This window comes from Falco punctatus (assembly GCF_963210335.1).
Source record: "Falco punctatus genome assembly, chromosome: 1".
Lineage (NCBI taxonomy): Eukaryota > Metazoa > Chordata > Aves > Falconiformes > Falconidae > Falco > Falco punctatus.
The window spans coordinates 13,343,980-13,368,650 of NC_137580.1; the positions used below are offsets into that span (position 1 = coordinate 13,343,980).

Below are 24,671 nucleotides of genomic sequence, written 5' to 3' on the forward strand. Positions count from 1 at the left end.
CCGGCGCGGCGGCGGCGCTCTCGCGAGAGCGGGGAGCCGGCTCGGTTCCTGGTTGGTGGGCGCCCGCCGGGAAAGCCGGGGCGGCAGCGGGGACGGGCCTCGGCCGGCGGCCGCGCACCACGCTCGGCGCGCCGCTTCTCCCAGCTCCCGCCGGGCGGCCGCCCGCAGCGCGCAGCCCGCCGGGCGCGGGCCCTGGGTTCCGGCGGAGCGTTGTCCGCGGCGCGGATCATGTCCGCCGGGCAGCCGCCGCCGCAGCCGGACGAGATGCCCGCGCCGCCGCCAGGCGCGAACGGCAGCGAGGCCGCGGGGACGGCTTCCTCCGCCGCCCCGCCCGGAGCCGACGTCGAGATGGAGGTCAGACGCTTCTCCCCGGCGGGCCCACCACCCTCACACCCCCTTTCCCGGTTCCGCGGGGCTCGGCGGCGGGCACGGGGGCCGCGGCGGTGGGGGGGCGCCCGGCTGCTCGGCGGCAGGTGTCCGCCATGAGGACGGCGCCGGCGGGGCGTCCCCGGGCCGCGTGGGGCCGCGGGAGACAATGGAGAGGCGGGCGGGGGCGGGCCGGGCCGTGTGCCGCGGCGCCTCCGGGGCGCTGCCGGGCTCCGGCGGGAGAGAGGGCGGGAGGGCGGCGGCTGGGGGAGTCTCTGCGGTCCCCTCAGCGCCCGGGGTGGGGGCCCGTCCCTCCGCTCCCCTCAGCGCCCACCGCCGCGCGGATCCCCCTGACCGTCGTGTTCCTCCGCCGGCTGCGGCCGCGGGGGTTGGGGGGGGGAGAGGCCTCGCTGCCTGGTCGATTCGTTTATTTATGTTTTGTGGAGCGGGGTCATGGCCCCCGGCCTCTCGCTTGGCTGCGGGGTTCGGGGTTCGCCCCCCTCCCTCGGTACCCGCTTGGTGCAGGCAGCCTGCCGGGCCTTCCTCCCCTGCCTCCATGAAAAGCCCTCCCGGCGTCAGAGCTTCCTCAGCGCCCCGCCGGCCCGTAGTCTGGCGAGCAGTAGGGTCTTCTGTCCTCTGAGGTGATACAAAACTTTTTTTTCTTTTTTTTTTAATTGAGGCGGGGAGGGTACAGGCCGTTGTCTGAGCCGTTGTTTCGGCAACAGGTGCTTCTTCCAGAAATTTCAGGGGTTTTGAGCGACTGCCTGCAGATGCCGATTTTGCCGGAGCATTGTGTCTTTAACGCGATGAGGAAACTGGTTGGTCCTGCTTGCGGCGCTGGGTGTTGTGTGCTCTGAGTCACGCTGTACGGTCCAGCCTACTCGATCTAAATACATTTGCAAATGCCGTGTTTTCCGGAGGAGCAGGTCGCCAGAGCACTGTGGGTAATGGGTCCTGCTGGAACCTGCGGGAACGGGGCAGCTGCGGGCCGGGCCGGGCCGGGCCGGGCGCACCGAGGCGCCAGGGCTGCTCTGCTCGCTGAGGCGAGTGGCGCTTCGCCTTGGGAAGGGGTTGCCTTGCACCGAGCCAAGCCCCGGGTGAAATAGCCTTTTGGTCCCCTGAGAGACGGCTTTTCCTGATCGTCCGCTAAATCGCGGGGTCTTGTCATCTGTGTTGTGCGTGGTGAGGTCAGACGGTGCGCTGCTGGCTGCGGTTCGCCTGTTGGGCGTTCCAGGAGAAACGGGAGTTTCGTACAGAGGTTCGAACGGTCACTGATAGGTGGGTGTTGGTTAAATCCAGTAGGAGATTAAGTAAGAAGATTTGAGTACGAGTTCAGAAGATCTTGTGGTGCAACTTTTTATGCTTGGTTCTTAATATTTTGAAGGGCAAAGGCAACGCTTCTGCTAGGATTTTTCTCTTTCCATGTGCCTTACCTGCCAGAGTTCTGTGAGGAAACAACCGCCCACAAGCATCCCATGCTCTGCCTGCCTTTGTTTCATGTTGTTTCTTACTTTCCTGTTCCTGTGTTCTGTGTCAGCCAGTGAAGATTGAATTTAGCTCAGTTCTTGGCTCAGTTAAACAGATGGTTATTAATGATTTTGAAGGCATCTTATTTGTCTCCTTTTCTCACCTTTTCAAGACTTATTTTGTAATATGCTGCCTTAGCATGTTTTACCAGGGAAGGATTATCCCATTTTTTTTGGTTTTAAGAACAGAAGATGAAATTAAGCATCGGAGGTGATGAGGAAAGGGTTAACCTATTAACAAGGCAAGGATAAATAAGCCCTGACCTGAAAGAATAATTGAAGGCAGTATGTCAAGGATTTGGCAGGAAGGGGATGAGGGAGGACTGCCCCCTCCCAACCAGCTTGTTTGTTTGTCTATTAGTACTGATTCCGTTGGTGATAACAACAATTATTTGATTTAATAAACTAAATAGGGGACAAATGCAGTGTGTCTAAATTCCTCTGCTTCCAGGACAAAACTGCAGTCCAGATTCTTACTTAGACTTGTTCCTTTGCTACAAAAGGATGAGGGATTGGGGTAACCTGCAAAAAGGAAAAAAAAAAAACCAACCAACTTTGAAACTACACTTGCCTGGGGACCAGAGCTAGTTCTTTCACAGTACTCTCCAGAGCCAGCTTTAGGACAGTTTTGGCTCGGCACCCTAGAATCGCCATGCCAAGCTCCTGGACCACAGCTGTCTCTCTCATTCACATTGATGTGATGCTTTAATGATGTAGCTAAATCGGATTACAGAGATCTAGCTCTGTCCCTCACCCTGTGGTAGGCATCTTTGATCCATCTCCAGGTAATTTTACAGTAAGTAATAGAAAGCTGACTATATCAAAGCAGCAAAAGATGGCTGTGCCATCTGATGTAGATAGATGATAATTTGAAACAAGCTTGTTCTTCTTTACGTAGGTATCTTCCCTTGTTCAGAAAGTAATTTTTTTTCTAATTCTTTTTCATCTCAGGAATCTTTTGATGATGCATCACCAGGAAAACAAAAAGAAATGCAGGAAGCAGATCCTACATATGAAGAGAAAATGGTATGTAATATTTGGGACTAAGTATAGCTGTCCAGTAGTACTTGTGCAGCTGCTTAAAATAGAATTGAGTTTTCTGCTTGTTTAATATCTCTGAACTGGGTTTATAAATTTTTTTGTAGTTATTAAAAAATACTAAAGTAACTTGAAACCAAAAAATATCACGAAAAAAAACCTTCAGACCCTTCTCCTTTTTAGCGTTTTGTTCACTGGTCCTCTGCTCTTTCTCCATTTCCATTGCAGTCGTTTGTGGCAATAATTGTTAATGTGTTTTGTTGTTTCCAGGAAGTATAGTACTAGCAGCTCTGAGGTGCTCTAGATTTAGAAGAATGATATAATGGGAAATACTTAAATGTCTCAGAGGAAAAAAAATCATGAAAAGCTGTCAAGTTGCTTTTGAAGTTGTCTGGAGAGTTGTCCTTCCTGTAGGCAAGGGGGATTATGAAGAGTTGAGTGTTCGATTTCTCTGTCAGAAACGGAAAGATTCTCTAGGAAAGCGCCCATAAGTATTTAAATGGCTGGTACCTTACTTTCTCAACATGTGGAATCAGTTGAAGTCTAGAACCTTTTTTAGATCATGGTTGAATACAGGGAAATAATATCAAACTTATTTTTAGACCACAGGAGTAGCAGTCCTTTGTAGGAAGAGTACATTAATATGTAGCTGGGGAGGTGAGCAGTAAAAAGAAAGGTTTGGCATAAGGCTTTGACTAGGCACTGCTTTAATTTTCAGTGGAAATATGCTTTCGTAGGAGGACTACAGAATAAGCAGAGGTTCTTTCAAACAGTTTAGGGGTCAAAGTAAATGAAAGTTAGCTTTCAAAATTCACAGGAGGCTGAGGAAAGGTTTACTGTTTGGAAGTGCTGATTGTAAGCCTTGGCCAGCTGTTCAGCCCTTTTACTTTGTCTAGACTGAAAGGGATTTTGTTAGAATTTTCTGGAATTTAATTTGTTCTTTGTGAAATTCTAGTTGGGCTCCTTGTGAGTCTTTTGAAGATGGGTGATTCTGTGCTTCATGGGTTAGGTAGGAGAAAACTTACTATTTTTATTATTTTTTAGTTTTTGTAATGTCTTGAATGTAAGAGATGGAGCTGTCTGCTCCTCACCATCTTCATGCATTTCCTTTCTCTGTTCCCCTCCCCATTTTCCTTTCTTCCTGTTCATAATTCCAGTGTTTGTGACTTCATGTAGAATTTCTCCATAGGAAAATGAAACTTGATTCTTCTAATTTGCTGCTTCCAGTGTTGTTTCTTCTTGCCACTGAAAATAAGCCAGTCTTCTGCTCATTTCTTTGTGCTGCTTCCTGGCAAACCGAAGGAAGTGAACTTGGAGTTGTCTTTTCTAGTCTCTAGACAGACACAACTACGGGGAGGATTGTATTTTACTGTTGCAATAGTCAGAAGATGGCAAAACAGGAAAAGTTTCTCTGTTGACAGGAGGAGAGCTTGAGGTTGCAGAGTACAGCCTGTTCTTGTCTGTTCCCTATGTAAAAAATACTGATCATGTTTGTTAGTCCTTTGAAGGAGTAGCCTTAAGTGCAATGAAAACAAGTTGTGGGGATGTGTGTACGGCACCGAAACTTGCAGAAGATTCCTCACTAAAATTTTAGAATGAGGCAACTTTTGCTTAGCAGTCTGTATCTCTTCTCTTTTGCACAGCCAATGAAACAAGTACTTAAAAATAAGGGTCAGCAATTTGAATATCAGTAAGATCTTACCTAGTTTAAACTTCAGAAACTGTTGAGAAGTAAACAAAAAAACCCACAACCTACGAAGAATAGACAGGGAAGCTTAATTCAGTGGATGTGGATTGTAGCTGGCTCAGTCAAGCTTGAACTGTAGTTAGAGCAAGTCTGACTCTTCTGTGGCACATACAGGATCTCTTTCTTGGTCTCTTTCTTCTCTAACTCCGTTTTCCTGTCTTTTACGTAGTTCAGGATCGGCTTGCTTTAAAGAGGAGAATGCTCACAGAGCTGGCATTGCTCTTGCAGAAGCCTGGAACGTGTGGTCCTTTTTACTAAGAAAACTCACTTCCTGTAGCTGTGCAAGTTGCTAAATACCAGGTTATGCTGTGGCAGCTGGCAGAATGTCAGGGTGGTGGTTGTTAAGCTTGGAGCTGTTTTCTGTCTTGATTGTCTGTTCTAAGGTTTTCATGTGGCCTGGGGAAGGTGTGTTGATTCCCAGTGGAACCTGTCTGAAAGGAACTGGACCTTTTAAACACTCATATTGTCTCCTGTAATCTTTTTTGCACAGCAGATAGGGCCACTCATATCAAAGTGGACAGTCTTGACAAGTTAGGTCGGCTGAGTGTATCTGAGAGGTGGCTGGTGCTGAAATGGGTGTTCTGGCTTGTAGCTATGGGCTCTTCTGCCCCCTCTGCTCCCTTTCATGCCAGCTCTTCAGCTTATCTGGCACCACAGCGAGGTGGTGTATCTCAACTGAGCAGGCAGGAAACTAGTGCAGTAAGAAATAGTTCTTGGTGGGTTGGCGAGATGAGCGAGGTCATTGAAGGATCCTTGCCTGCTGGGCAGGGTTAAATTCCTGGGAGTGGGAGTGTCATCTTTGATAGGATAAGGTTGTTAAGGGTAGTCTGGCCTTGTCTAGTGACACTCATGCGATCTTTTTGCCAAAGTCGGATTTCAGTTTTGGCGCAGGTCTGTCTCGCGACTTTGATCTTACTGTGTAGCAAAGGCTAACCTTGACCCAAGAAATGAACATTGAGTCTGTCAGCAACGGTTACGTTGTTGATGTTGATCATCTCTTCTTTGTTATTGTAGCTATGTATGTAAAGAAATGTGAATCTGTATTGTTTAAAAAGCATTTGTTAGCTTTTTCTTCTGAATGAATAGATACTGTAATGTCTCACACTTGTTCCACTTGATTTTCCTTGTCAACAGCAAACAGACAGAGCAAACAGATTTGAATATCTGCTGAAGCAGACAGAGCTGTTTGCTCATTTCATTCAGCCTGCTGCTCAGAAAACTCCAACTTCACCTTTGAAAATGAAGCCTGGACGACCACGAATAAAGAAGGATGAAAAACAGAATTTACTGTCAGTTGGCGAGTGAGTGATGACATGTAGGCCAGCTTGTACTGTAATTATGGATTTTGTTGTACTTTAGAAGCGTAAGTTAAACTTGCTAGTCTTTTGTCTTATTTTGGTGTGTATTTTATGCTATATAATTGCGAGTTTTTTTCAACTGCCCACCTGGAAGTTGAGGGTTGTTTAAGAAATCTAGGAGTTACAAGAATTTTGTATTGGTGGTAAGGCACTATCGTGATTAAAAGTATTCCAGCATGAGGAAAAGTGGGAGAAGTAGCGCACTTGTGTCTGTGAGCTGTAGGAGTTCGTGGAGAACATCAGTGTACAGCACCTTGCAGGCAGCTTGAACAGCAGAAGTCTAGAAATTTGGATTGCCTTCATTGCAGCTTGTATAGCTAACGGTGCGTCTAGCGTTTGGCAGATGTTCCAGAACTCTTAAATAAGTGTTGTTGCCGGTCTTGTAGTTAAAGGCCAGTAATGATGCACAGAACTTATCCCTTTCCGGTCACTTTGCTCTGATATTTGAGTCCGCTAACAGCGTGGTCATCTTATGTTGTTAAGACGCTAGTGGCTGTAAGAGTTAAAAAGCAGCATTTCAGTTGATCAGCTAAACATGAGTTCTTTTGAAGAATCTTGCTAGAAGCTTCTTTGGGTGTTGGTGGTCTGTACTGCAGTGACATTAGATTTCATTTCAGAACAGCTTCACATCTTTTTAGTTTAGCCAGAAACTTACTTCTTTCTTGCACTTTTTCAGCTACCGCCATCGTAGAACAGAGCAGGAGGAAGACGAGGAGCTGCTAACAGAAAGCTCCAAGGCAACCAATGTCTGCACTCGATTTGAAGAATCTCCATCATGTGTGTTTCCCTTTTTTTTTTTTTTTTCCCCTCTCTGTTCTTTTCCTTCAAGATATCTAAAATGAAGTTTATTTTGGTCTTTCCCAGTTCCCCCAATGAATCGGTTTTGGGGGACAGGAGATGGAGGGGAAAGAAGATCCAGCACTGGTCTAATAGGACCAAATGTATGAGGGAGGGACTGTTTATTTTCAGTGAGGCTACATAGATCATCCAGTGAGTCTTGCCCTTTAGAAATCCAGTTGCTATACTTTGGTTACTAGGTGAGAGAGAGTGTTTTTCAGTATGCGTCTTAATAATTTTTATATATGTAATGTGTCTTCTGATACAATTTGGAGTTCCTAACAGCTTTCTGTTCATTGAACAGAATTCAGTATTCTGTTGTTTTAACGTTCGACTGTGTTCTGATCTGGGCGGTGGTGATAGAGTTAGAACTTTTATGTGCTTTGGGTTCTTGCAGAAAACAGAGCTGTCGGAGCAGCTTGCAGAAACAGTTAACATGTCGCTGTCTCCAGTCTGCCTCGTGCTGGGAATTTACTGCATGAACTTTGCTACTTGATTTTGTTCTGTAGCTTAGATAATTGATGTCAATTAGCAGGCAAGGGGTGGTGAAATTCTTTTAAGTTTTTACAGATCTTTTCATCTGTTCTTTCGTGTCTTTTAGATGTTAAGTGGGGAAAGCTGCGTGATTATCAGGTCCGTGGACTGAACTGGCTCATCTCTTTGTATGAAAATGGCATCAATGGTATCCTGGCAGATGAAATGGTATGCATGTAGTCCGTCTTTCGGGGGACTTGTGAACACATGCGATGCAATACAATTTTAGTATGTGTGTGTATATATATATGCGTTTAATAGCACAAAATGCAGTAATAATTTGCCAGATCTTTCCTACTATGTTTTAAGTCACTAACATTACAACTGCCACACACATCTTAATTAACGGTGTAGGCAGTTTTAGAAATAGGCGTATGACAAGGGAATCTGTCAACCATTAGAAAAAAAGGATTCAATGGAGAGTAGTTGTTCTATAGAATGAAGTATCCTCAGTTTTTTCTCTCTAAATCGTAACTATTTTGTTATGGTATTCTCAAGCTGTCCTTGTGAAGAGAGCGTCACATATGAGAAGAGCAACAAATGCGGAAATACTTCCTGTTGTTGTTAGGGTGAAATGCAGAGAGCAGGACACAAGTGTCCTGTGTGGACTGATCTCAGCAGCAAGAGCTACGCCAGTGGGAAATTTTCTGGGAAAAATGATGCAAAAATAGATACAGCTGGAGAGCTGCATTAAAATTTTCACACTATGACCACATAACATTTCAGTCAGCACTGGCTGTAGTAGCTTTTGCTTCTGTTTTTATTATTTTTCTCTGAAAGACAAGGGTTGAATGCAGAATAAATTGCAGTATTTTGACGGGCAGATACGATTTTGTCCTCTAAGTGATCTTAGTTGTATCTGGTTTTCATAAGGAGCAGGTAAGGTAAAACAAAAATCTAATTACATTTCAGTATGCTGTATTTCTTATACCTTCTGGTAATTTCTGAGCAATAAAGCTTCTTCAACATAAATTACAGACAAATGAATTTAAATTATTGTTCAGTAACATGTTTACTTTTGTAGTAAATCAAGGATTTTTTTCAGCATACGTGCTTAGGAATAGAGTAATTTTTTTTCTTTTCTTTGCTGAGTACAGTTCTAAGTGGAGCAGGCTTGTTTTAACGAAAACAACTGGGAAACTTTTTAAGTCCTTGGGTTTGTGGTACTCCAAAATCCATCTTGCGTTGAGGAGTTTAAATATTTACTATTACATATTTTTAGCTTTATTCTTAAATATTAATCCTTTTGAATTTATGCCTTTCACACAGCTTGTAAACACTTTTCCACATCTTACACCAGGTGGAACGTGGTTATTTTGAAGACAAAGACTTGAATTTTAGAAGCAAACATAACTTGTGCTGATGTTTTTTGTTTTTTTTTTAAATCTCATGTGCTTGAGTCATAATCTTTTTGAATTATTTCAATGATCTGGTTTTTGCGTGTCTTCCTCAGTGTTGTTTTAATTAAAATTCTATGCTGAAAATACAAGTTTTTTAATCTGTCTGTTAAATACAGAGTACTTAAAAGAAAAAAAAAACATCTAAAGAAGCTCAGTATTTGTTTTATTCTTTGACATATGCAGCTGTTCACATTTATGTTTGGCTTTCTTCTCACAAGAACTGACATCACGTAGTGGCCTGTAAAAGCCTCTTTGCAGGGTTCTTGATTTATTCACTTTATTTCAAGTTTAAGAGAATGCATATGTCCAGTTTCTAAAGTTCGTTGACATCTAAATAAGTAATAAACAAAATTGAAATTTTATGAAATAATGTTTTCTTGCACTTCGAAGCATGTGTCTTATATGAAACATAAGGCAAAATTCTGACTTCATAATGTCACTCTTTCTACTTTTTTTATTAAACGTGGGAAGCTATACAAGCTTTTCCTAACCAAGATTTTGATGCCTTTTGTGAGCAGCAGTGTATTTAATAGATCTCACTCATTTGTTCAGGCTGCTGTGTCTTCCATGTTGTACTGGGGAGCTTGCTCTTGGGTTTTTTAAAGGTGTTTCCTGAGAGATGTGTGGGTTTTTTCTGACACAATGTCCCTTACAGGGTCTTGGGAAGACACTGCAAACAATTTCTCTCCTCGGATACATGAAACACTACAGAAATATTCCTGGTCCTCACATGGTGTTAGTTCCTAAGTCCACTCTACATAACTGGATGAATGAATTCAAGAGATGGGTACCTACGCTTCGAGCAGTTTGTTTGATAGGTGACAAAGACCAGCGAGTAAGTTTTGATGTGATTGTTTCTACTGTGTAAATCTAGCATGTGATCTTGCTGTCCTTTACCTTTTGTTCACAGGGAAGGATATTAACTTGGATTTGTAGTGGTTAAACAGTCAGGCCTACAAATGCTGCCTATTTAAAATATAACCAGCTTAGAAATCACATGTATGTTGCCCAGGTATTGCTTCGTCACTGTACACTCCTCATTTCTTGGCCAAAGATTTTCTCTCTCTCCTTTTGCGAAGGCAGTACACTATGTAGACCAACAAAACCCAACAAGTTTTAAAATAGGAAAATGAAGTATTTGATGTAAAGTGCTATCATTTGTATGAATATATAAATCTATAAAAAAGGAAATTTGCTTTCTCTCTATACGGTACAGCACATTGTATTGGCTGTAAGAGCTACTCTTAAGAGGATTATGGAGTCTCACTAAGGAGCTGTTTTCTGAAAACAGGCGTCAGCTTGATGTTGGAGGGGACATGGTGGCTTGGTCAGTAAAAGTGGTACATGAATGGATCTTATTCAGCTTCAGTGTTGTCAGAGAAAATATTGTTCAGTTTCTTATGACTGTACTATTTCAGTCATTCTTTTTTTGTTAGTTCAGTATCAATTCTTTGCTACCTTTTTTTTTTTTTTTTTTTTTTTTTTTTAGCCTAGCAAACTAAACAAAAAAACATGGAATGTGACGGTGCATCTGTAGATTTGGCAACTAGAGATACCTATGTGTTTATGGAAGGAAGAGTTATTACCAGTGCCATTGAAATTCCACTTTTGTCAGCAGACTTTTTTTATTCTAAGGGCATCTGGCTCTATTTTCAGTTTGTTGGGTTAGAAATTGCAAAACTATTGATGGAACTTTAAATAGTTGTGGAGGTCATTGGTTCAGGTCTCATATCTCGTGGGGTTTTTTTTAGTGCATCTTTTCTGAATTCAGTATTTTTTTATTCTTTCTTCAATATATTTCTTGCTTGTTTGAGTTAAGTTCTTGACATTTATACATCTCTGTTTTGAATTCTGGCTAATTACTGTGTCCGCTTTCAACCTTGGATGTCAGCATTCTAGAAATTGTTCAGTTAGCCAAATAAAGCTGTGCTTGGGATTATTTTTTATATTCAAAACCTACTGTTTTCTGAACTAAAAGACAAAACAAAGCAAACGTACAGAAGATTAATTTTGAGTTCTGATCTTACAGTTCAGCTATTGAAAGCCTTATGCGTGTAGGTAGTCATTCGCAGTTTTCAAGCCAGACGTTAGAGCTGAAAGCCCTTCCGTGCTCTGCCCCAGGGGCTTCAGCAGCTTCAGCACTGACAGAATTGTCAGGATTTGCCTTGGTTGTATGTTATATTGCCTTTCTAAATAATTTCATCTTTTCATTTAAATTTAGTAGTAACATTTAACAGTGCTGGTGTGTTCTTTTTATTTCAGATTTGTCAAAGCCTCAGAAACTAACTGTAACCTTGATTTCTAGGCTGCCTTTGTCAGAGATGTGTTGCTGCCTGGAGAATGGGATGTCTGTGTAACATCATATGAAATGCTTATCAAAGAGAAATCAGTATTCAAAAAGTTTAACTGGAGATACCTAGTTATAGATGAAGCCCACAGGATTAAAAATGAAAAGTCAAAGGTAATTTATATTTTCACTGAAGGAGACATTTGTGTGGGTTATTAGGTGGCGGTGTGGGGACTAGTAATATTTTTATATTTGCTCATGTTTTAATGTCCTTTAGTTATCAGAAATTGTGAGGGAATTCAAGACTACAAATCGGCTGCTATTAACTGGAACTCCACTTCAGAACAACTTACATGAACTCTGGGCACTTCTTAACTTCCTTTTGCCAGATGTCTTTAACTCATCTGAAGTAAGTTTTCATTTCTGCTAATCAAATTAAATGAACTTGCTTGGTTTTCCACATTGGAAAATAGACCTGAATACCTACACCTGGGGTGTGTGTGTGTGTGTGTGTGTGTCAGTTACTACTGATAATGATAGATTGACAGTTAGAAATTTTTCCGGAATTGCGAAGTGTAGTAGGGTAGACTATTTTTCTCAGCTTGGCCATTTTTAAGGGCTGTTGTGAGTCAGCAGAAACAAGATGTTTTTAAAATCATGTGATGATCTCTGCTGCATTTCAAAACAGCTTTAAGGGCTAAACCAACTTTGTTCTTTTATTTATTTAACTGTAAGTTACATTATTTATCTACAAGTTTTTTCCTGTGAGTTCAGAGATAGTATGTAAGGAGCAACAGACTTCACAAAGTGAAGCATGTGCTTAACTGTTTTGATGAATTTGGAGGGTAACAGCTGTAGAAACAGGGGGGAAGCCTTGTGGTGCATTACACCAAAATTGTACTTTTTCCTTTTGATCTTTCATCAAATGCTGCAGTAGTATGTTTCTTCCAGATGGAATTTGTCTGATGGAGTGATATGAGTGAATCCTTTTAGAATAGAAAAGGACTCATGTATTGGTTCTTGAGGGTTGGTTTTTTTTTTTACTTGTGATAGTACAGAGGTTTTCTAGTTTGTTCGGGTTTCGGTTTTTTTGAAGACATATTATAAAGCTTTCCATAAAAATAGACCAAAGAGGGTAATTTGTTCTTTTACTTACTGCCTGTGTAAGAGAATCACACTTGTATTTATTTACCATTGTAATGGCATTGCACCTTGAAAGGAAACCTCACACATACCAATGATTTTGTTGATACAGGACTTTGATTCATGGTTTGATACAAACAATTGTCTAGGGGATCAAAAGTTGGTGGAACGTCTTCACATGGTGAGTCTTTGTGCTTTTTGTATGTGTTACGCTTACCTAAGTTAAGTTCTAAATAATTCTTCCAACGCTTCTTGTGACAGAATATTAGGGTAGAATAGCTTATTCCAGAAACTGTGGTAGAATTTCAAAATAGGTTGATCAAGCTTAGAACGTGATCCATTTGTTGAAAAGGAAATGGTTTTGGAGGGGAGAAGAAGGGTCAATAGTTCTGCCTTTCAGCATTTTGAAATGCTTACATAAAATATACTGGCTATGAAGAGACTATATTTCAGTCAAGCAAAATTAAAAAAAGAACCAAGGGGCATAGAACCATCTGAAAGATGATTCTGGCCTGATCTTGGAGTCTTCCAAAGAAAGCACGTGTATATTACCATGTGTGATAACTCTCCATATAGACTGCTTTTTCAGACGATCTGGTAACGGCTCTGGTGTTTGAGCATTTATGACAGAGTCTGTCAGCACTGCTTTGGTCTGTGGATCCGCTCAGTGTTTCATTTCCAAAACCTGTTTAATGGTGTATCTCTTTCAGGTGCTACGACCGTTCCTTCTACGTCGCATTAAGGCTGATGTAGAGAAAAGCTTGCCTCCAAAGAAGGAAGTTAAAATTTATGTGGGTCTCAGCAAAATGCAACGAGAATGGTAATTCATGTGCTTGACTGTGCTGTGGTTAAAGTTTAGAAGGAATGTGCTGCTTGTGACTAGATTATTGTGTGGAACTTGATCTAACTCCTTCTGGTGTACTCCCAACTCGTACATATTTCCTTGTGACACTTTTGTGATGACAAAACCATGCATATCAAGGAGAGTTACCTGGTGAAAGGAGCGGGAGGGGGAGCTGTTGACTAGACTTAACCATTTAAAGAAAGGCCAACTTCATTTTAGTTAAAAAAGTTTTTTCTTTCTTTGATGTAGGTATACACGGATCCTAATGAAGGATATAGATATCTTGAATTCGGCTGGGAAGCTGGACAAAATGAGACTGTTGAATATCCTCATGCAGCTGCGGAAGTGTTGCAATCATCCGTATCTTTTTGATGGAGCAGAGCCTGGTCCCCCTTACACAACAGATATGCATCTGGTCACCAACAGTGGCAAAATGGTAGTATTGGACAAATTGCTACCTAAGTTGAAAGAACAAGGTATGCATCTTGTTGTTGTTGTTTGAGGGTTGTTTAGTTCAACAATAGAAATGAAAGTTGATGCTTCTTAATGTTTTCATGCATCCTGAATGAGCAAAAACCAGCACACTTTAGCCAGGATTATTGTTGTTTTATAGCATGATACCAGCTTGTCAAGCACAGTATCTTAAAAACAATTTGTGAAGTGCCTTCATAAATAATTGGGTCAGTTATGGCTTTTTGTAATGGTAAAGTGTTCTGATTTTTTTCCTTTCTTTTTTTTTGTCCCAGCTAAATTGAGATCACAGAAACATCAGTTCATCTGGGCTTTAGGCTTTATTTCTTAGCGTTATTAGCTGTTTGAAACATAATCACGTTTGCATTTTAGTCACTCCTTTGATTTGCCATGAACTACCGTTTCAGATTCAAAGTCTTCACGAAGGGTTAAACTCAAATCCTTTGTGAAATGTTGGTCTTTCTTGCTGGATGTAGTTTTGAGCAGCACCTGAGGATTTTTCAGTGAATTTTTTAAGGCATGCAGACATGGGGGGACCGCTCAGTTATTTTAAAGTTATTTGGTAGTAGGGACAAAGCTCTGGAATAGATTACTGTAAAACTCAGTCGTCACAGAATTTTTGACTCTGGAATACATTTTTAACTCATTATTTTAATGAGAATGCCTACTGAAGTAACTTGGCTAAAGGAGTGGAGGAAAGTTTGTGACTGGGGAGACATTGCAGAAAAGTAAAACCAAGTCCAAACCTCAGCCTTAGGTAATATAAAAGTAATCTGTACTTTGTATCCAGGTATCACTCATGCAGCTGTGGCGAGATGCATCATTGCAAGACTGAAAAAAAAATAATTCAGTGGTTACTGTGCTTTTTTTGGTCATGGTTTCTTTCTGCTATGAGGCTTCTTGTTGAGATGTGGCAATTAAAATTGGCCTGGTCTTAAATCAAATTATCATTTTACACAAAGAGTTCATTATTAGACCTTGAGTCCCAAAGGACAAAAAATAAAAATCATACTAGGAGAATATAGGGGGAAGTGGAAGCTTTGTAATATTTTGTTTTACCTACATCTCTCAAATAGGTTGGAGATGGTTGTGTGTATGTGCATAAATTACTGTACATTTATGTTCTTTGGAGGTTGTTCTTGGCAGGTAAATGAACTGACAAGTCTTAAAGAAGAACTTTCTTTCTAGGTGTCTGAAATACAAAACACATACTTCAAAATTTCATTGTTTATACTCGATGTTTTTATATTTGTGTTACCATCTTGCTGTGCTGTGTCTGGGAACATTCTGATAAGAGGTACAACAGAAAAAAAAAAAAAGCCAAAAGGCAGCCACTAACTAGACTAATACACAGTAAGGCAGGCGAGCCTGGCGGCAGTGCAGCAGCCTGCCAGTTAGTGGCTGAACAACCACGGATTGAGTCTGGCGGGCTGCAGCGCCTGCAGTCATGTCTGTGGTTACCCGGAACCCTTCTGCCCCAGGCTGGGCACGTTTTAAAGCCCCACACAGCCGCTGTGACAGCAGCAGCTGCAGCCCTGCGTTAAGTACTGGGTTCTGAAATCCCAGTGGCTTTTCTTTGTAGTACATGGAACTGTCCGCTTGCCCTTTCTGGTGACACAGACTTGCAGAGTTTGGTAAATTTTAAGTTTTACTGAGACGTAAGAAAGCTTTTAACCCAAACAGGTTCAAGAGTCTTAATCTTCAGTCAGATGACCAGAGTCCTAGATATCTTGGAAGATTACTGTATGTGGCGAAATTATGAATATTGTAGACTGGATGGACAGACACCACATGACGAGAGACAGGTATTTAAAATTTCAAGTGTTTTCTTTAAGTAAAAATAGTACTTGTAAAATATTTGGTTCAACTGATATGTACCTTTTATTTATTTAGGCATCTATTAATGCATATAATGAACCCGGTAGCTCAAAATTTGTGTTCATGTTGAGTACACGGGCAGGAGGTCTCGGAATCAATTTGGCTACTGCTGATGTTGTCATTCTGTATGATTCAGACTGGAATCCTCAAGTAGATCTTCAAGCTATGGTAAGAATCCAGATGGAAATTACATTCTTGTGTCTTCTCTTTCTCATGGAACTTCCTAGAAATGTGCGGCATGATGTAGTATTTCCAAAATAAATTAGTATTTTTCCTGGTTTAGCTCAGAAGTAAGATTTGTAAGACTGCTTCTCAGTTCTGGTGCAGCTTCCACGGTGTGGAACCCTTAATCACATTAGGGTACAATGTGTTATGCAGGAGGAAATGCTGGGTGCGTGTTACAGTATCCTTAGCAGTATTTAATAAAAAGACCCTGCTTTGGTTTTCACAAAAACAAATCCCCCCAAAACCCTAGCATGTTAATTCCCAATCTGTGAAGCTTTACTCCTGTGGCGAGTGGAGGTGACTGTGTTTACACTGTCTTCCCTGAGACCTTGGAAAAGAGACAAAGAAGAGCTGAATTAAACTTCTCAAAACCTGCTTTTACAGGGGTGATAAGTGAGCAAGCTCCATTTAGTAGACATCTTTTATATTTTTTTTAAGCCGATTTGCATGCATCTCCAACCTTGGAACATGTCAGGAGCGCTACTTATCACATAAGAAAGTAAAGCTGTTTAGAAACTACCGGTGTTTTTTGAGAAAGGAGGCCTTTCAGTGACAAATATTGGATATTTCTTCATAATTATTCAGTTAAGCTGTAGGTAGGTTCTCAAGTATTCTAGCAAAAAAATTACTTCAGAAGAATGGCGTAACTGGCGTTTGGAAGCTAAAGCAAGATAGTTCCAGCTGAAGGTGTATGTTCAGAATGCTAATTCTCCCAGTGGGTACTATTTGCCAGTCGGGTGAGGTGGTGGATTGTATTTTTCTTGAAATACTCATGGCACAACTGAACAATAGATTTTGGTCAGTACAGAGATAACTTCCTAAATACGTTGGTTTTATAGAAGGTTACATAAGGTCAGGAGCCATCCAGGCTTCTCCCCAGTGTGATTCAACAAAAAACCCCACACTATTTTTAGACATGACATCTAGAGACATACACTCATTGCTGATGTTATTGAACAAAACTACCCCAAAACTTGCAGTGCGGATAAGAATGTGCTACCTTGGGTAGTCATGTTAACAATGTTTATAAAGATTTAAGTATCCTATGCTATTCCATTTTTTAAACTAGGATGTTGAAACTAATGAAAATTGAAGAGTAATTGTATGGTAATTCTTTTTTTTTTTTTTTTTTTTTTTTTTTTTTTGCCTAGGATCGAGCACACAGAATTGGCCAAACAAAGACTGTTCGAGTGTTCAGGTTTATCACAGACAATACAGTGGAAGAAAGAATAGTGGAACGTGCAGAAATGAAGCTCCGGCTAGATTCCATAGTCATTCAGCAAGGCAAGTATATGAGGACAGTTTGTTTGTCTATATGATGTGATTCTCTTCTCCCCCGGCCCCAGCTTGTAAACTATGGCAGAATCAGCTAGTCCAAACGCCTGGGAATGCTGCTTTTGCCTCAGCTGAACTCCAAAGGTAGGGTGCAAAGGCCTGAGCCACTTCAAAAAAATTATTTTGCTGTGTAGACGTAGTAGGCTTTTCCTTATCTCCCTAGTGATACATATGTACAAGTGTGTATAATCAAATACCTTTTTTTTTTTTTTTTAAAGTACTCAACTTCTCCTGTGAAGTGGAGAAATTAATGCCTTTTGTAATAGATGGGGAGAAGTCATAGCAATGTAACCTTCTTGGTTGTCTTGGAATTGGTACCTTTATTCCTGAAAAAAGGATTCAATAAGCTTTAGTCTGGAAATTGTGAAAACATGCACCGTAACAAAGCTTATATGGAAGACCTCACATCCAAAATTATGTTTCTTGAACACAATTCATGTATAATAAAGCAAATGTATGTGATCCCTGGGTAGCTTTTGCTGGCCTCCCCTCCCCCGCCTTGGAATTTCCTTTACCAAGAGAAGAGGATACAGCTTTAATGTGGAAGTGCAAGAGGAAAGAGAAATACTGTATTGCTCCTTCTGTAATGCAACCTTTTTAGTTAATTGCTATCCTCCAATGCTTCGATCTTCAGGAAGACTGGTGGATCAAAACCTGAATAAACTTGGAAAGGATGAAATGCTGCAAATGATTAGACATGGAGCGACACATGTGTTTGCCTCAAAGGAGAGCGAGATTACGGATGAAGATATTGACCACATTTTGGAACGAGGTGCAAAGAAGGTGAGATGGAATTTTAAGAAAAAAAATGGAAGCCCACCTAGACTTAAATTTGATGACAAGATCCCTAGATGATTGTAAGCTGGAGAGAATAGGGGATGGCTTTCAAGTTGGTCAAGGATGTTTGGGGTTTTTTTTCTACTGTTGTAAATCAGATGTTTTATAATGAAGTACCTTTCAAAATTGCTACTGTTCTTTTCTTTTTTTTTTTTTCACCCCCTCCAAGACTGCGGAAATGAATGAAAAGCTTTCAAAGATGGGTGAAAGCTCACTCAGGAATTTCACAATGGATACAGAGTCCAGCGTGTATAATTTTGAAGGGGAAGACTACAGAGAAAAACAGAAGGTAAACACTTAAATTTCTTCTGGAGGAAAGCACTAAGTTGTATGATTGAACTATATTTATTTAAGAAGTGTTGGTTAAGATAAAATGTAAATCTATAAAACCTAAGTTTTAATACTTACTTAATGAAGTAGATGCACACCTAGTTTTATATAAAACTTTTGAGCTGGACTGAATGTTTTGCAAGGCTTAGTATTAATATTCTTTGGGGTGGCGGGACTTGTGTTTATAGATGGCATTTACAGAGTGGATTGAACCACCTAAACGAGAAAGAAAAGCCAATTATGCTGTGGATGCTTACTTCAGAGAGGCCCTTCGAGTCAGTGAGCCAAAAGCACCCAAGGTGAGTTGGCTGACTTAAAAAAAAATTGTTCACATATGCAGGATAAATGGTTAAAGCTGAAAGCAAGAGATTGGACTTTAAAAATTAATAGTGCAGTTTTTATGAGTGTAAACTGGGGAGGCAATTAAAATTTGGAAAAATCCAAAGGATTTGGGAGAAACTTCTGTAACAAAACAGTAAAAGCAGGATGAAACTTGTAAGATGTTAGAAACACGTTGGTGCTACCCTCCTTACTTTATTTTTATTCAAGCAGCTGTGACTTTTCCTTACCTGTGGAAGATTTACTTATTGCTGCTTAGAACACCAGAACTTTTTTCAGTGGGATGCATGTGTGGCTCTTTCCCCAGCCTTCTCTTCCTCCCAAAAGACCCTCTCCCGTTTCCTCTCGGGTCTTTTACTTTTAGAATTCTTCATGGCTGTAGTTGTCTCTTGCATGGTGAGGCCTTTAGTTAAGACAGTGCATTTTTGTAACAAAGCTTGCTTTTTTTTTTTCTTCTCAAAAACTGAAATCAGTTATTACAAGCAAACAGATTCTGGATGTGAAAGGAAGTCATATACAAACTTTGTATGTGTTTCAGGCACCACGGCCTCCAAAACAGCCAAATGTACAGGACTTCCAGTTCTTTCCTCCACGCCTGTTTGAACTATTGGAAAAAGAGATTCTCTACTACAGGAAAACAATTGGGTACAAGGTAATTAAAGAATTCAGGCATTGCAAAAGGTTATGCAATAGTAGGAGAATATGCACTTGTCCTGCCTTTCACCCTGATTTAAAAGTAGTAAAATAATGTTGGGCTGAACAGATCATTAGGATATATAAACAGAAAAGTGGCAATTAGCAATTATCTGTGAAAAATTAAATGTTATAAAATGCAAAACCTTTCAGGTACCTCGTAATCCCGATCTGCCAAATGCAGCCCAAGCACAAAAGGAAGAACAGCTCAAGATTGATGAGGCTGAACCTCTTAACGATGAAGAACTAGAAGAAAAAGAGAAGCTTCTAACCCAGGTATAGTTGGGTCTTCAGCGAGATCAAAGCCGGCTGAAGCTTGCTTTGTGTTACAGCTGTTACAGTATTACAGGAACATTTCTTGGTGGTTGATGCACACACAGCTACAGATTTTGTTCTGGCTGAAAAGAGGTTTAGCAGTAGGTTTGTTGCGGGCCTGGGTGCCTTTGAAGAACGTGCACCAAATTAGCGCACTGGGAATCTACTGCGTCTGACCCATGTTCTGTGTATCTTAAGCCTGAAGAGTAAGAACTACCCCAGTGTCAGCCTGGCCTCCCGCGTTTGCGCTGGCTGTAGGCTGTGATACGTTCCCTCGGCTGTGGGACCCTGCAGACTAGCTGCAGAGCCGAAGGTGCCGCTTTCCACGTTATTTAACACATATGTTCTGCCAAAGTGTCACTGCCATGTGGAAGTGAATCCTGCAGGACGAATGGTCTGTTTTCCTAACCTAGGACTGGTAGTGGATAGTGTTCCTCTCTTAAAGAGGGTGTGAGCTACATAGGTATATAATTAGGCAGCACATACATTTAAGTGATGTAAAACAGGTTAATGCCTATTATGCCTTATTAGGGTATTATATTTTCACATTGTATTTGGGGGGGGGAGGATGGGACAGGATCTTGCTGGAGTAGTAGTGCACTGGAGCAGTTCACTATAAAACCAGTACAGTCAGAATGTTTTACTGCCAACTGTTTGTAGAAATTATTTCTAAGATGAAATTGGCTTATTTTGGCAGCTGATAACTTCAGCAATACTATTTCTGTCCCTACTGAATATCACCACAAGAAAGCTTTAGACTTTCTGAGGGAGGGGGACCAGGGAACATGGCTGATGGGGTCTGTGAGGCACTTGATGGGCCTTTTCGACAAAACAAAAGCATTATAGACACTAGCTGCTTCACTTGAGGGATTTTTCTTCTTAAAATGTGATCTCTTGTTCTCTTTCAGAGAATACTGGTAGGAGGGATTAATTTATGAGCTGAAGACTTTTATCCAAAACTAGTAGGGCAGTTAGAGAAGCCGCGCTAATCATGACACTGTGTTTAGAAGGAGAGACTACAGTGACAGCAGTATAAAACCAGTTTTTCTAACATCATTAAACTGCAGAGAAAGCAGAGCTTAAATACTGTTGGAGTAATGAAAGTGTTACAGGTGCTTTAAAAAAATCTGTTAAAACAGATCTGGAGACAGACAAATCCTGAACTTCTGTGCAATGTTTGCTTTTGATTGCTATAAAGGGATTCACTAACTGGAATAAGAGGGATTTTAACCAGTTCATCAAAGCTAATGAGAAGTGGGGCCGTGATGACATTGAAAATATAGCAAGAGAAGTAGAAGGAAAAAGCCCAGAGGAAGTCATTGAGTATTCAGGTAACTTACTTTTTAAGTAGTCGGTGCTCTCAGTCCGTATCTAGTGCTGCTTTCCTAGTTTGAACCGCCTGTGAACCTGGAAACAGCTTACTTCGGAGAACTTTTTACAGGGCTCTTTAAGACTTTCAGGGTGGAATTGTACTGATGGATTTGGGATCTGCTGGTCTGGATTTTACCATATTTAGCCCCTGCCTAATTAAAGCTGTACTAAAATGTGAATGTAAACTATTACTGACCCACCTTAATATATCCTAAATCTGCTCTTAACTGGATAGTGCTGTCTTCAATACTTGTTAGTTTTTTGCAAAAGAAAATGCTCAGAAACAATGCTTGGCTGGGGAGATTTCACTTTTCCTTAGTTTTCACTAGAAAACTACTGATTAGTTTTCTTGAATCTTTGCACCTTTATTACCTCATCCTCATCAAGAGTGGGATACAGTAAACATTTTGTGATGGAATATGTAACTATTGGTTTTTATAACCTAAGTCCAATTGGCTACTTACCTCTGATGTCTCAGAACTGTTTTCTGCTGTAGTGCAGCTGCAAATTCCTGGGGCTACATTTCTAAAAGTATATAGCAGCTTATAGATGTGAAAAACTCTTTAAAAAAAACCCCTTTTACTGAAACACCCAATTGTCTTCTAGAGATTTGCTCTTGTATTTGGCCACCCAGTTGCCCTCCTGCTTCCTGTTGTAAAAAGTATTGTCATTGTATTGATTTCCATGTTAAGGATTGTTTTTTCCTGAGAAGGAAATTGACTAACAAAAACTTTTCTGGCACGTGTTGCACCTTATTTAAACTGAAGACTCCTGTATCTACCCCCTTCAAAATAGCATCTGTAATACTGCGACATGTGATACCAGGAAGCGAAGGTTCCTTATCGGGTAAAAGCATGCCTCTTGTTAGAACAGCAGTAGGTTCTGGTAAAAGGAAGTAACAACTGATGTCTTTTTTTAAGGTAAAAACCTAACTTTTAAAGATGCATGCTAAGAAACTAACCAATTGTTCTTTTCTTAGCTGTGTTCTGGGAAAGATGCAATGAACTCCAAGACATAGAGAAGATCATGGCTCAGATAGAAAGAGGAGAAGCCAGAATTCAGAGACGAATCAGCATAAAAAAAGCACTTGATACAAAGGTACCTTTGCTGGGTTTCTTGCTTCCTTTATTTCCCTGTGCCAGTGAGGTGAGGCGAAGGACACGGTGCCTAGCCAGCATTACTAATGTGTGAACACATGGTGGGCATAGTGTTTGTCTCTGTTGCATATTCCTCAGCAGTTGCTTCCTATAGCTTTTCCTATATATAGAAATGCTGTCCTGGCTGATAGCTATGATGAAAACTTGGTGTGTCCTAACCTGTTGTTAGTAACAATTATCTTTTGTCGTATGACAAACAGTTCATAGTGCCATATAACAAACTCCCCATAACTACATGCTTTTGGAAGAAGCAGAATTTCATTTGGACCCATATAACTGAAAATGCTATATATACATTTAGAGCACTTAAAAAGGGAAGACTTACCAAGCAGGGGCAGCTTTCATTCTGCTGTGTGCGTCGCCAATCCAGGTTTGGTAGTGTACAGATTTGGGGTAAATTAAGGCAGTGAAATCAAATTCCCTCCCCCTGCTTCAGGTTTGACTAGTTAGTTCTCTCTTCTAGGGCAGTCAGGGGAAGAACGGTGGCTGACTCAACCAGAACACAGCTGAACCATGTGCTACAGTCTCATGTACCTTTGTACTCTTACTCTGATTTTGACCATTCCTGAGGATTTGTGTGTTGAAAAGGATGCTTGCCACTTGAAGCCTGGCAGATCTTGACTATTTCCGTATGTGGCAACAGGCATGAAGTTAGCTGTTAATCAAAAGATGACTGACAAAGCTGTCTGTTGTCTAAACCAGAATTTACTAATTTAGATGGTGTTGGTAAATGTACTACCTAGAACCCACAGTGCCTTACCTGTGTGACTTAGCACCAGGGATCATTAAAAATATTTAGTTTTCTAACTTGGCATTGTTCATCTGCCCGTCTTCATGTGGATGTATTGCTTTCATATAAAACAGTTCCATGCTAATTTTGAACTATTTCTTAGTTTTATATGATCTTATTTGTTTTATTTAGATTGGCAGATATAAAGCCCCTTTCCACCAGCTGAGAATATCATATGGTACTAATAAAGGGAAGAATTACACTGAAGAGGAGGATCGCTTTCTGATCTGTATGCTTCACAAACTAGGATTCGATAAAGAAAATGTCTATGATGAATTAAGACAGTGTATCCGAAACTCCCCGCAATTCAGATTTGACTGGTTTCTCAAGTCCAGAACTGCAATGGTATGTGTTAGTCTGTTTTGCTTTTTTGTTCGTGAATGCCTGTGACAGCACAGTTACACACCAGGCTAATTAAATAGCTTCTGAAATACAGAGGTATGGGTATGTGTACATTACATTAGATTAGATTCTCGTAGACTTTCTAGTAACTGTGGAATGTTGATGTGGATGGCAAAGGCGGTAAACTTAAGAAGTCTAAAGGGAAGAGGAAATGAAAATTCCAAGGTACTGTTTTTCAAAATCAATATGAGTTTGAGTTAAATACAAGCACGTTTTTAAAAGCAAATATCTGTGATCAGATCCATTCCTGCGAAGTCAGCCAGTAACTATCAAACTCGCCTGTTCAGAGGCATTTCTAACATTCCATCATGATTTTTACGTTAAGTGGCTGCCTGATGTAGTAAGTTACTATGTTGTGCCATTTAGGAGCTGCAAAGGAGATGCAATACTTTAATCACCCTGATTGAAAGAGAAAACATGGAACTGGAAGAAAAGGAAAAGGCAGAAAAGAAGAAACGTGGACCAAAACCGTCTTCGGTAAGATTTAAAAAGGTGTTTCTATGGGAAAGCTCATTTGAAGACAGGATTCTTTTCTAATTGACGAGTGATATTTAAAGTTACTTGAAAACAACAACCCTTAGAGGGCCACGTTCAGAGCTGGTTAAAGTTCACGCTGTCATTCAGCTAGCGCAGTTGTGGATGCCAAATAAAGGAAAGTAAGTGTAGGTTCTAAATTGTAGCTCATGTGCTTTGGAGCAGATGAACGACTTAGTTTCGGATCACTGAGATATGGTATGATGTGTAAGTTTACCCTGGTAAAATAAACCACAGATCTATTTTGGCCTTTCTGCATATCTGCAAAGAAAAGTTGAGAGCGGTGGATTAAAAAGTTTCTTAGAACTGTTCACAGAATATTTAAACAAGTATTTAGAAATATCATTTCATAAATGGGAAGCATTGGAACATCCTTCTTTGCTTCTATACTCTTTTTACCTCTGCAAAATCGTACTCTTCCAGATATGGAAGAATACAAAACGATGACTATCCTGAGGAAGATGTGTGTATTTGCCATATTACAACATTTGCAAGTTACTGTATTCTAAAGCTGCCAGGGTGTAAACACGTTGCTTGCTTACACTCTTTTCGTATCACAGTAACTTAGTAAAAAACTTACCTTACAGGCACAGAAGCGCAAAATGGATGGTACTCCAGATGGTCGTGGAAGAAAAAAGAAGCTAAAGCTGTGAATGCAGAAGTTTTTTAATCAATAAATTTAAAAAGTAGTTCTTTAATTTACGGGTCTTCATAAGATGTACTGTATAATGCTCAACTATTATGTCATTAAAGGACATCGGGTTCATCTGTTTACTGAACTAGGAACATAGTACTTAACGTAGTTTCACTTTTTTAAATGCAACAGCTGTGCTGAATTTTTTTTACCATTAACACTTGAAGTAATAAATAGGCTTCATTTATTAATAAGGCCTCGCGTGACTATTTTTCATTAA

The 24,671-nt window shown here is 40.7% G+C and overlaps 1 protein-coding gene across 2 annotated transcripts; it reads left to right on the forward strand.

Moving 5' to 3' along the window:
• On the forward strand, positions 1-24,645 carry SMARCA5 (SNF2 related chromatin remodeling ATPase 5). 2 transcript variants are annotated; one of them, XM_080381860.1, is made up of 24 exons: positions 1-354; positions 2,844-2,918; positions 5,812-5,978; positions 6,712-6,812; positions 7,474-7,574; positions 9,462-9,641; positions 11,112-11,267; positions 11,371-11,502; positions 12,349-12,417; positions 12,947-13,056; positions 13,330-13,556; positions 15,235-15,356; positions 15,445-15,597; positions 16,806-16,942; positions 17,628-17,772; positions 17,996-18,115; positions 18,345-18,455; positions 19,034-19,147; positions 19,342-19,464; positions 20,702-20,834; positions 21,854-21,972; positions 22,954-23,166; positions 23,590-23,700; positions 24,345-24,645. In XM_080381860.1, exons 1-24 carry the CDS (start codon positions 229-231, stop codon positions 24,408-24,410), a joined length of 3,111 nt encoding a protein of 1,036 aa, XP_080237986.1. In that variant the 5' UTR covers positions 1-228; the 3' UTR covers positions 24,411-24,645. The 2 variants fall into 2 exon arrangements, with proteins under 2 accessions (XP_080237986.1, XP_080237987.1); XM_080381861.1 differs by lacking the exon at positions 1-354 and adding an exon at positions 805-1,644.
• Positions 24,646-24,671: the final 26 nt, after the last annotated feature.

What these genes read in the sequence shown, in the direction of transcription:
- SMARCA5 (XM_080381860.1), top strand. Translation starts at nt 229, where the DNA reads ATGTCCGCCGGGCAGCCGCCGCCGCAGCCGGACGAGATGCCCGCGCCG. An exon ending in TGGTGGAACGTCTTCACATG is followed by an intron (nt 12,418 to 12,946) that starts GTGAGTCTTTGT and finishes TATCTCTTTCAG; the next exon opens with GTGCTACGACCGTTCCTTCT. An exon ending in TGGAACGAGGTGCAAAGAAG is followed by an intron (nt 17,773 to 17,995) that starts GTGAGATGGAAT and finishes ACCCCCTCCAAG; the next exon opens with ACTGCGGAAATGAATGAAAA.